General features: G+C 38.8%; 1 protein-coding gene across 1 annotated transcript in view; it reads right to left on the bottom strand.

Annotated features, from left to right (window-relative positions):
* The window catches only part of LOC122561730 (lysine-specific demethylase RSBN1L-like), a 54,357-nt gene extending 45,130 nt beyond the window's left edge, over nt 1-9,227 (bottom strand). Inside the window, exons 1-2 of the mRNA XM_043713805.2 lie at nt 9,093-9,227; nt 7,710-8,344 (exon numbers count right to left, since the gene is read on the bottom strand). Coding sequence (XP_043569740.1) covers nt 7,710-8,344; nt 9,093-9,159 — 702 coding nt within the window. The 5' untranslated portion in view covers nt 9,160-9,227. The remainder of the gene's footprint in view (nt 1-7,709; nt 8,345-9,092) is intronic.
* Between the last annotated feature and the right edge of the window lie 3,203 nt (nt 9,228-12,430).

Genomic DNA, 12,430 nt, shown 5'->3' with positions numbered 1-12,430 from the left:
AAACGAAACAAAGATTTTAAATCTTTGAAGACGTTGTGAGACCCCCACTTCCGTTTGATATCAGCTGTAAAATCAGATCAATAGTCAAGATTAAAGTTTCTCAGACGGCAACTGCATGTGTGAATCAAAATCTTAAACTCCAGATAGCGCCTAACATTTGCTGTGCTAGTTTTGCACATACAGATTTATTTTCAAAACACTTGCTTGCCAAATTTACTTAAAGAGCGAGCTTGTGGCAGTGCTGTAAGACAGATTGGGCACCGAGGACCTGAACAAGGAGGGTTACCAAATGTGTATCTTCTTAACATGACTGAAGGATTGTGAAACTAGAAACACAAGAACGGAGATGGAAACATTTGTTATAATGGGTGAATTTAATGTCAAATCAGGTATAGAAAAAGGATGAATGTGGAAGATTGAGAAAAATAAAGTATATATTTGATGGCAAAATTGATAAGGATGCCATTTTTATAAAGTTAATGGCACAGCTTTTGGATTTCTACATTTGGCTTCGCATCTTCTCTTGGCAGAACTTGCTGATACACTAAAACATCAATAATAGACAGTAGTATTAATCTCATTGCTGCTGCAGCAAATTATTTCCCTTCCCTATAAACACCTAGCATTCCTCATGAATCTTGATATTCTTGGTTTTAGGTCTTTTAAAATCTCACTTGAGATCTCCCAAGTTTGAAAGGCACTGTTGAAGGAACCTGGATGAATATTGTACTGCTTCTTAGACTGCTGCCACAGTCCATCAGGAGCAGAAATTAGGCCAATCAGCCCATCAATGGTGATGACGATTATAAGTCAAAAAGCCGAACATCATCCATGACAAAACATTCTGCTTAATTGGTACTTTATTAAGGACTTCATTGATGCACAGTGGAGCAGCCTGCACAAACTGCTGTATACAATTCACCCAGGTTCCTCCAACAGCATCTTCCAAATGTGGGACCTCTATCACATCGAAGGACAAGGACAGTAAATAGATGTGAACACAATCATCTGCAAGTTCACTTCCAAGTATACATAATCTTGAAACCATATCACTGGTTCCTCACAATCGCTAGGTCAGAATCCTTGAACGCTCTCCCTATCAAGATTGCAGATGTATTTACACCACATGGACTACAGCAGTTCAAAGCAGCAACTCACTATCATCTTCTCAAGGACAATTAGAAATGGGCAATAAATCTGGCCTAATCATCTATATTCACATCCTGGGATGAAGGACATTCCCTGTGATAACACTGCAAATTCTATAAACTCCAGAACTTAGATGAATAATAGGTGATCTCAACAGAAATTTATGAAAGGATTTGAAATGGTCAATAGAGATTCTTCTCCCTGACCGAGGAATCTAGGACACAGATGTATAGCTCAAATCTAAGGAGCCATCAGATGTATAGCTCAGTCTAAGGAGCCATCATTTAAGAATGAGAAAAAATGTCCTCACTCAAAAGTATTGTTAACGCTTGGAATTATTTACCCAGAAGCTTATGGATGCTCCATCGTTGAAGAGCTTTAAGTTTGAGATTTTTAGTTTCTTGTGAGAATCAAATATGTTATGGAGAGCAGGCAGTAGAGTGGAACTGAGGGTGAAGGTCAGCCACTTCCACATTAAGCAAAGCAGTAGGCTTGTTGGTAATATGGATTAGAACATAGAACATAGAAGAATACAGCGCAGTACAGGCCCTTTGGCCCTCGATGTTGCGCCGATCCAAGCCCACCTAACCTATACTAACCCACTATCCTCCATATACCTATCCAATGCCCGCTTAAATGCCCATAAAGAGGGAGAGTCCACCACTGCTACTGGCAGGGCATTCCATGAACTTACGACTCGCTGAGTGAAGAACCTACCCCTAACTTCAGTCCTATATCTACCCCCCCTTAATTTAAAGCTATGCCCCCTTGTAATACCCGACTCCATACGCGGGAAAAGGTTCACACTGTCAACCCTATCTAACCCCCTAATCATCTTGTACACCTCTATCAAGTCACCCCTAAACCTTCTTTTCTCTAATGAAAACAGCCCCAAGTGTCTCAATCTTTCCTCATACGATCTTCCTTCCATACCAGGCAACATCCTGGTAAACCTCCTCTGCACCCGTTCGAGTGCCTCCACATCCTTCCTATAGTATGGCGACCAAAACTGCACACAATATTCCAGATGCGGCCGCACCAGAGTCTTATACAACTGCATCATGACCTCAGGACTCCGGAACTCAATTCCTCTACCAATAAAAGCCAGTACGCCATATGCCTTCCTCACTGCACTATTTACCTGGGTGGCAACTTTCAGAGATCTGTGTACATGGACACCAAGATCCCTCTGCTCATCCACACTACTAGTGCTTCCGTCTCTTATGTCCTTGTGTATTAATTTTTTTTCCTTCCTTCTTATAAAATATAAGACATTCAGTAGTTACCAGAAAACTGAAGGAATTATATAGAAGATGACTTTTAGTAATTAGTAGTCATGACAGTTTTTTGAATTTTAGCAGTGTTTATGCAACTTAAAATATTCCAAATGCAAATAAGGGACTTGCTAAGACTGGGCTAGAAGGCACTGTTTGGTTTAACGAATGATTCCTGCCCTCAGAGTTAGGCATGTGACTTCTGGAACAGTGCATGTGCAACCTTAAGGAGCAACATTAAAAAGATTCATCTATGCTCTGAGAAAGGTGAAGATGCTTCTAAAAATGGTTAGTATAGAGGTGGCAACAGTTTCACATAGCACATAATGATTTCTTGAAGAGAAAAGGGATAAAATACAAATCTACCTATGTGATCTAAGAAATGCAAGAAAACAAAACATGGTGCACCTTAGAGCATTTCAGAAAAGGGGCAGCAGGCAAAACCTTGCATGTACCCATACGTTGTAAAGAATGGTAAATGGTGAAGCTGTAGGTCACAGTGGTTCATGGTTTGACAGCAGAGACCAAGTAAACATGGTATACAATCTAGCAGTGTTCAACGTCAGGTTGGCTCAAGGCCTGATGACAATTTTAAAAGTCAGTTTGTGCTCATCTTGTATAAATAAGAAACAGCACTTTAAAAATTTAAGGGGTCAATGACTGCTTGTCAGATTTATGCTGCTTTAGCTAAATAAATTCAATAGAACTATATCTTACACCATATAAAGTTGTGATTTAAATAAATGGCAATATCTCAAAATATTGGCTGTTGTGACAACTCATGCTTGCATTTTAAAAAAATCTTCAGATATAATACGAAAATGTCATAATATCAACTCAACAGATTACCCTGAAGCCGGTGTGATCAAAGTTGTTGGTCAAATATCAGCCCCAGTACCGATCAATGAAAGAGGGAGGTTTCTTTGTTTTGTTTTGGAGGGGGTTGGGGAATAGAAGCTACTGAAAACATTCTATGTATATGAGTTAATATGATCTATATAAATTTCAATTTTTATTTTGTTAGAAACATTTTAGCTCATTTGTGCTAAACGGAGGGCTAAGAAAAGTTTAAGTATCTGGATTAATTTAATTCAGTCTTTTATTGTATTTTCTCACAAGTAAGCAATATTACTGCATTCATAAATTGTTGTTGTATGCTGGCTATTTCCTTCAATTATGATTTGTACTTTGTTTAAAACAAACTCCTTTACGGGATTGGACATCACTAGCAAGGCATCTATTGCCCATCCTTTAATAAGGTGGTGAGTTGCATTTTTCTTTTATTACCTGAGCCAATCAACAAGAAAAGCTTTGCCAATTACAAGAAGTGCATATTACAAACACAATTTTTAAAATAAATTACACAGACTGCTTAGAATTGTTAACTTTGCAAATTTGTTGATAAATTGCATTGATCAATGTCAGCTAATAAGTTTGAAAACAGTTGCTGCATTTAATCTGACCTGTGAAATTGAGATTATTAGGATACTAAATGGTTAACACAAGGTGTACTAATAACAGGACATTTTTCCATGTTGAAGATATCCATATTTCTCAGATCTATGTATTTATATTGTGAATACTTCATGTCTCAGCCAGCTTGTTCCAATTAATCTAGTTTAGGTCTTGTTGCATTTGAATAAGAACTACTTAATAATTGCAGGAGATGTGAATGAAACAATGAACTGTGCAATTACAAATGACCATCCTCATTTCTCACATGATGATGGAAAGTAGTTCACCAATGAAGCAGCTAATGGTGCTTGATACTAGACCATTACCCTGAGGAATTTTAGAGAAATGTTCCAGGATGTTTTGTCAAATGTCTTTGAATTGTGGAAGTTTTCAATGTCTGTGGGTCTGTATGGGAAATATAGTTCATACTTCCCATTTATTACTGTGATTCCTGTTAATTTGCATCAGAAATATTGTCAATTTGATAAAATTCATGATACAGTCATGTGTATAACAAATAAATACTTCAGTGACATCTAACTATCCTGTGTGTATTTGTATTAGTGGATGCCACGGACCTTTGGAATGTATTTGTGGAGATATATATTTCTGTGGCATTGCTAACACCAAGTTGCAGGGACTAGGGGATAGCCTTTTCATTATTCCATTAAAAAGAATGCAGAAAGAAATGTGCCAGATTTCGACAAGAATAGAATGCTAGCAAACAAACTGATGTTCCTCTTGGTTACCACAGGTAACTATAGCAAACAATCTCTGCATGTGATGTGGAGATTTATTCCCACAATTCATCTGTGTAAGATGAGCTTTAAAGAGTAAATACAGGTGAATACTTACAGTATGAGCTCTTCACTAAAGGTCTCTCATATTCACTGCAATGCATTAAATACATGTTTCAGCCAGGGCTTCCATTCAAATTCTCTCCAAACTTAAACCTCAGTCTTCCTAGGATTTGATCCAGTAATCGTGAGAACAAATAAAGAACAAGCTTCCACAAGAAGTGGTAGAGGCTAATACAATTCCAACATTCAAAAGGCATCTGGATGAGTACACAAAATAGGAAGGGTTTATACGGATATGGGCCAGTTGGTGGCAAATGGGATTAGATTTATTTAGGATATCTGGTCAGTATGGATGAGGTGGATCAAAGGATGCGTTTCCATGCTGTACATCTCGAGGACCACTAATGGTTGCTACAACCATTACAATAACATGAAAAACTTCCTTCTTCCTGAATCATCGGTTTTCTCTTTTGTGAAGTTATTTCTCTTTTTGCATTTCCCAACTGCGTTTTTAGGATAAAAACAAAGACTGCAGATGCAGGAAACCAGATTCTGGATTAGTGGTGCTGGAAAAGCACAGCAGTTCAGGTAGCATCTGAGGAGCAGTAAAATCGATGTTTGGGGCAAAAGCCCTTCATCAGGAATACATGAAGGGCTTTTGCCCGAAACATCAATTTTACTGCTCCTCGGATGCTGCCTGAACTGCTGTGCTTTTCCAGCACCACTAATCCAGAATGCATTTTTAGGATGTCAGCTGGTATATCAAACATTTGTTCATTAAAATGAAGTGTCTATTTTCACTTGTAAGTATGCACCATTTTTCAAAAAAAAACATCAAACCCTTTCTCATAAAACCCTTTCATACAACGATTTACCTACAACAATGGTCTACTGAGAATGGGCCACTTTTAGCTACTTTGTTATTTAGTTTCTGCAGCTGACAACAATGCACTTTAGAATCTGAGCAGACTCAAGTATAAACTAGCATAAAGGAAGACACTGTTCCATGGATTTCATTAGAAAAATGCCCACCATTTACAGCAAATCACTGTTTACAAGTGGTTGTCTTTAAATCAGAAAAGTAACATAAGCCATTTGCTTAAAACATGTGAAGCACAATGAATATTTTCAACAGTCCAGCAAATTCTTTGCACCTTGTTAAACCCCAGACTTACTGATCAAGCCATGCACCACTTCTCAACACCCCTCTATACGTGTGCCACATTCATTTGTTGTGCTCTTGAGATTTCTGTGACAACCGTTCAGGGATAATTGAGTATTTGGTCAGAGGATTCAACCTACTTAACAGAATCACTAGATACTTGCGCATTATAAAAATGCAGTTTATGCAGGTAACTGAAGTACAGATTCCAAAGTTAATCAAACTTGGCATTACAGGATGCATGAAGGGAAATGAAAACACTTCAGGAGAGGTAACAGAGAAAGAAAGGAGTTAGAAAAGAGAGGGGTGGCTGGGGGGGTGTTTAGGAAGTGCACGGCAGGGGACAAAGCATGAAAACGGTGGGGAGAAAGGGAGCGTGCTGGGGAATGGAGAAGGTGGTATACGCAAGGGTGGGAGAAGGACTATGCAATGGGGGAGAAAGAGTATATAGGGCAGGGATCAGAAAGCATGTAACAAGTGAGGAGAGAGAGAGGATGTGTGTGTTGGAGGTCACCTTAAACTTTGTGCAATGCTACATCATCAGTTTCACTACCTCCCCAAAAGCAGCTACATGAATTCCAAGCTTCTTTGTGTGACATGTGACTGTGAAAATTATGCCTTTAGGCTTTGTAATTGTAGAGAAGGTTCCATCTCCAAAATGTGCACAATTTTAAATTTATAAATCAAAACTGGAGATGCAAGTCATACCTTATCTCCCCATTTGATTTGCTGGCTGGTTTTAAATGATTTTAGCAAATTCTTAATTTCAGCTGAGGCTGCCTTTCATTTAACTCACATTGATTTTATGAAATGTGGCCAACTTGTGCGGTCAGGTTATCATTTAAAAAACATTTTAGTCTATCCAGATACTGAAACAGATGAACAATCCACACTTTGCATCATCTGACTGTGCTTTTGCATCAGTCATTGCGAGCTAACATACAGGTGCAGCAGGCAAGTTGTTTGTCTTGATCACAGAGGATTTGAATATAAAACAGTGAAGATTCTTACTTTGAATGCATAAAACCTTAAGATCACACCTGGAATATGGTACCTAGTTTTGATCCCATTAGCTAAGGAACGATATACGTGTCATAGACAGTGTGCAGCAGAGGTTCACCAGATTAATCCCCAAGATGTGGGACTGTTTTAGGAGAGATTGAGGCAACTCTCAAGTTTCAAACAATGAGAGGTGGTCTGAATGAAAGCTACAAAATTATTACAGCTCATCATAGGATGGGTACAAATATGATCTTTCGCCTGGCTAGTAACTTTAGAACCAGGGGACCTAATCTCAGGATAAGAGCTAGAGCATTTAAGATGGAGATGAGGAGGAATTTTGTCATAGAGGGTGGGGAATCTTTGGAATTCTTACCTCAGAAGGCCATGGAAGCTCAGTCATTGAGTATGTTCAAGACAGGCAAATTCCGAGCTACTAATGACATAGAGGAATATGGGGACAATATTTTCATAATGAGTAGACACGAGCCTGAACTTATCCATATTAAGCTTCACTTTCCACAAGAAAATATCAACATAGTATTGCTGAGGAAATCCAAATCGATACTTATAACATTCAACATAATGCTGAAAAATAATTTTTATTTGAAATCCCTTGCCAGTAGTAAATATACAACTATTTACAGAAACCATCAATAAAGTTCTTTAGTCAGGCTTTCCAATCCTGATTGGAAACAGAATTTAACAGGTCAGAAATCATTCCTCTCCAGACAAACTATAACAGAGATAAAAATTGCTGTAGCCAAAATTAATCAGTTGAAGATTCCTTAACTGAAAGCATAAATACTGGCAATTTTTCCTCAGCTTTCACTGTAATTACATTGAATCAGCAGACAACACAGATCCTACCTGAGCATTGAAGTTTGACATGGTAGTTGTCTCTATATCCTTTTTCCCTAAGATTTCCATCTTCACTGGTGCACTTGGAAAGCTATAAGCAAAATACTCAAGAAAATCTGGTAAGTATGCAGCAGCTCCATGAACAATACCCATAACATAATAGGCTGCAGAGTTGTTATTTTCACTGAATGTTAGATTCACAAACTCCTCTGAAAATTTATCCATCTCCGCAAGAGATAGGGAAGAAAGCTCATCCATGTAGGCATGCACCACTGAAGCTCCTCCATTAGGCTGGTCTTCAATATGAATAAACCTTTTAAATTCCAACAAGTCTAGTCTTGAATTCTTGTTTTCAACACCAGAATTCTTGCACAAATTAGAGGGAGGTTGACTGCTTTCCAAGGGTACACATCCAGACAGTCCATCTTGTTGGTACAAAATGGCTATCCTATTTGCATCTTCGAATGAAGTTTCCTTCTGCTCTTTCATTTCTGATATTAGCCCTGAACAAATTGTTTGAATAGATTTGCTGCACATTTTGGGCTGCTTCCGTTTGTCAGTTTCCTTGTGTTTCTTTTTCTTTTTCTTTTTTATCTTTTTAAATTGGAATTCTTCTGTACTAAGTTTTCTTTTTTCAATGATACCTGTAAGCAAATGTAACAGAAAATATCTATAGTATCAGATTTGCAACATTAACTTTTTCAATCATTGTGAAATTCAGTTTTAACAGGGCAGAAGAATCAAAACTACCTACTTCTTTGCAGATTCTTCAATTTCCATCAGGTTTACACGTGCGCTTTTCTCAAACTATATTTTTTAAAATTGTTATTTTTGTTTCACTTGTTCTTTTCAATGATTTTCTTATTTCTTTATTCTTCACTTTTCTCCACACTCCATTTGGAATGGATAGATTGTTCCGCTACAACGCATGTTTCATCAGTACAAATTGGCTATAATGCAACTGATGAATTGCGGACATTGTTTGGATAATGCAAACTTTCTAATGAATGGCTATAGTGATATTTTTATCGGTGATCTTCTACAGTATGATTTTGTGCAATGGTTTTCCTTAATGCGATTTGACCACCACAGGAGGGTATATGAAATTTGATATATGAAAGTATGTCACCACTTTTTAAAACTGATATTAAATTCATAATCTACAAAAGGCTATCTAACCTACAACATTAGGTCAGATAGCCTTTTTCAACATGTTGTTACCCAGCCGATCAAAAACAGGAAATCATTCTCCAGGATAAACACAGAATGAATGCTAAAAAGAGCTTCAGGCAAACTTGTGCACAATACTCTTCTCTGTTGTGAACTGAATTGAAAAAGATTTTAACCAAAAAATAAATTAAAAAAAAGAGTACAATACTCATCATTCATTACCATATATTGTAAATTGATGTAGTGCAGCATCTAAAAGCTGTATCCAGAAGTGTGGAAACTGCACCATGACAAGCACTTTAGACTTAAATTACTTGCAATGCGATATATGTGACCTCCGAAATATCCCTGTCAAAGTTACCTATAAAAATACATCATTAAAGCCGAAAGTAGAAACAGAAATTAGTAAGATGCTTACTGCTCAAAATGCTCACTTTGGCATAGCAATCAATAGTGCTGAAGCAGTAACAAACCAAGTGGCCAAAACAGTGGATTACAATTCAAAATAAAATTACACATAAAAAGAAAAAGACCTCAAATCCTAAATGAAAAACCTTTTTCATCCAGAAGGTAGTAGGGGTCTGGGATGCACTGCCTGGGAGGATAGTTGAGATGGGTAATCTTCGAACCTTGAAAAAGTACTTGGATGAGCACTTGAAATGTCATAACATTCAAGGCTTTGGGCTCAGTGAGAAAGTGGGACTAGTGTGTTTTTGGCAGTACAAGCTCAATGGGGCACAGAACCCCTTCTATACTGTATGTTTCTATGCTACAAAGCACCTTAACAATGGCACACGGAAAACGTCGACTATAGAAATTTCTTTGGTCTATGTTCCTTTCAGCCATTGTTTCATACTTGTGTATAATTCCACGATAGCGTATTTGCTAAGTGTCATTAGCAATTCCTCAATCATTATTTTTATTTTGCATGAGGTTGGGAGAGGGCAAGAGTAAGCTACCTACCAATGTTAAAGAGGATTTCAACAGCTTCTTTAGAGATCTGAAAGGTAAGAGGGCGTAAACTGGACATTGGACTACTGGAAAAGAGAGGCTTGCGATGTACTAGTGGGAATTGAAAAAATAGATACTTTGCATCAGTCTTCATAGTGGGAGATATCAACAGCATAGTCAAATTTTGAAAAAGTCAGGCGGCAGTGATAAGTCTATGGCCATGACTCAGAAGATGGTGTTGGGAAGCAGTAAAATCGTAAGGCAGATAATATCACCCAGCCCAGATGAACTACGCGCTACAGTTCTGAAAGAGATATGGAGGCATTGGTGTTGTTGTTTCAGAAATTACTGAGAATACCAGAGGACTGGAAAATGACTAATGTAATACCCTTGTTTAGGAAGGGAAAGAGATACGAAACTATAGGCTGGATAGCCTGACTTTGGTCAGTGGTAAGATCTTTAAGTCCATTAGTTAAGTGCAGGTATGAGATCATGGAGGACTAGGAAGTGTGTGGTAAAGTAAAATGAGCATGCAGGCAGGGCAGCGGGCAGCAGACAGCATGAGGAGTGAAAGAGGGCACAGACAGGAGGGAGTGAACAGAGAAAGTGCAGGGTGGGGCTGTAAGGATGGGCAGGGGAGCAAACCAAAGCTCAGGGCAGACAGAGAAGCAAGATGGAGTGCAGAGTTAAGGGGGAGCGAGAGTAAAGTGAAAGAGAGCATGTGCTCCAATTCTAAAGTCGCCAGTCAGGCAAAACATCATACTTATACCCATCCAATGATGAGCTGTAATAATTTTGTATCTTACAATTAGACCACCTCTCATTGTGTGAAACTTGAGAGTTGCCTCAATCTGTCCTAAGACAGTCCCACATCTTGGGGATTAATCTGGTGAACCTCTGCTGCACACTGTCTATGGCAAGTATATCCTGAGCTAATGGGATCAAAACTAGTCACCATATTCCAGGAAAAACAGACAGACAGCACATGTGACCTTAGGAACAGATAGTGGGTTGAAAGTATGCAAAGAATCCAGAAACACACTGATATCCAGGACCTGCTTTGATTCTTCAGCACAGACAAAAACCACCTATGGCCAAAGCACCCAAAAACCTACTCCACCATGAGTTAAAAGCGAAGAGGTGCTCATCAGGACAGGTGGACAGTCAGTGTTTGTTAGAAAGAACACTGAGGATCTCAAGAGAGAATCAGTCCTCAACCACAACCTGCAAGTGTCACCAACCAACACCCCAACTTGACATGAGATTGAGAAGGCTATCTGACAGCTGAGAATCAATAAGACCACTGGTGGAAATTAAATTCCCACCAAAATTGTAAGATACACAGAAGCACACTTGGCTCACTACATTATCCCACCTGAAAGAAAATAATCTATGACAGTGATTTCAACCATCAATAGAGAAGACAGGATCGACTGCAGCAACTAAAGGGGAGTCTCCCTGTTGGCTGTCACAGAGAAGGTCAATGCAAATATCCTCCTTGATTACCCTCTGCCTGCATCTGAGGAACTTCATCAGTCAGTGGTCATCAATTTCACAACAGAAGTCCAAGAAAAATGCACACAGCAGCAACAATTTCTATTCAAAACCTTTGACCTCACAAAGGCTTTCAACTCTGTCAACTGGGAAGGATGACGGAACATCTTTCTGAAATTTGAAATGCCCACAGAAATTCATCACCATCCTGCACATACTGCCTGAGATCTTCACCAATGGATCCACCACAGAGAGTGATACATCATGGAAACAGACCCTTAAGTCTAACCAGTCCACACCAAGAATGTTCCCAAACTAAACTCGTCTCACCTGCCTGCGCTTGGTCCATATACCTCCAAACCATTGCTATCCATGAACTTATCCAAAATGTCTTTTATACATTCTAACTGCACCTGCATCCATCACTTTCTCTGGCAGTTCATTCCACACACAAACTATTGTGTAAAACATGTTGCCCCTCATGTCCTTTCTAATCTTTCTCCTCACACATTAAAAATATGCCCCCTCGTTTAGAACTTCCCCAACCTAGGGAAAAGAGCCTTGTTATTCACTTATCGATGTTTCTCATGATTTTTTTAAAACTCAATAAGGTCACCTCTCAAACTCCTATTTCACTGCAGCATAAGTCCCAACCCTTCCAGTCTATTTTAATATTTCAAACCCTCCGTTCACAGGAGCATCTTAGTAAATTTTTTCTGAACTCCCTTCAGCTTAATAATATCCTTTCTCTGACAGGGTGGCCAGCACTGCACACAATACTCCAGAAGAGACCTCAACAATATCCTGTACAACCTCAGCATGACACCCCAACTCTTGTACTCAAAAGATGGAAGCAATGAAGGCAAGCATGTTAAACACTTTCTTAGCCACACTGTCTACCTGTGATATAAATTTCTAAGAATTATGTGCCACATAGCCAATAAGAGTGTAAAATGGAGTCATGAAAGGCTGCATCTTCACGCCAGTAACTTCTACTATCTTCCTTGCTGCAATGCTCCAGCCCATACCCACGAAGATCCCAGTCAGAGAGCAGCTACTCTACAGGATGGCGTGGAAACTGTTTAACCAATGTCAGCTCCAGACCAGTACCAAGA

The sequence above is a fragment of the Chiloscyllium plagiosum genome, unplaced genomic scaffold (assembly GCF_037043375.1).
Source record: "Chiloscyllium plagiosum isolate Xiang-an unplaced genomic scaffold, Cpla_swu_hap1 HiC_scaffold_23, whole genome shotgun sequence".
Classification (NCBI taxonomy): Eukaryota; Metazoa; Chordata; class Chondrichthyes; order Orectolobiformes; family Hemiscylliidae; genus Chiloscyllium; species Chiloscyllium plagiosum.
Note: the sequence above shows the minus strand (reverse complement) of the source record. Positions and strands in the feature narration are given on the sequence as shown.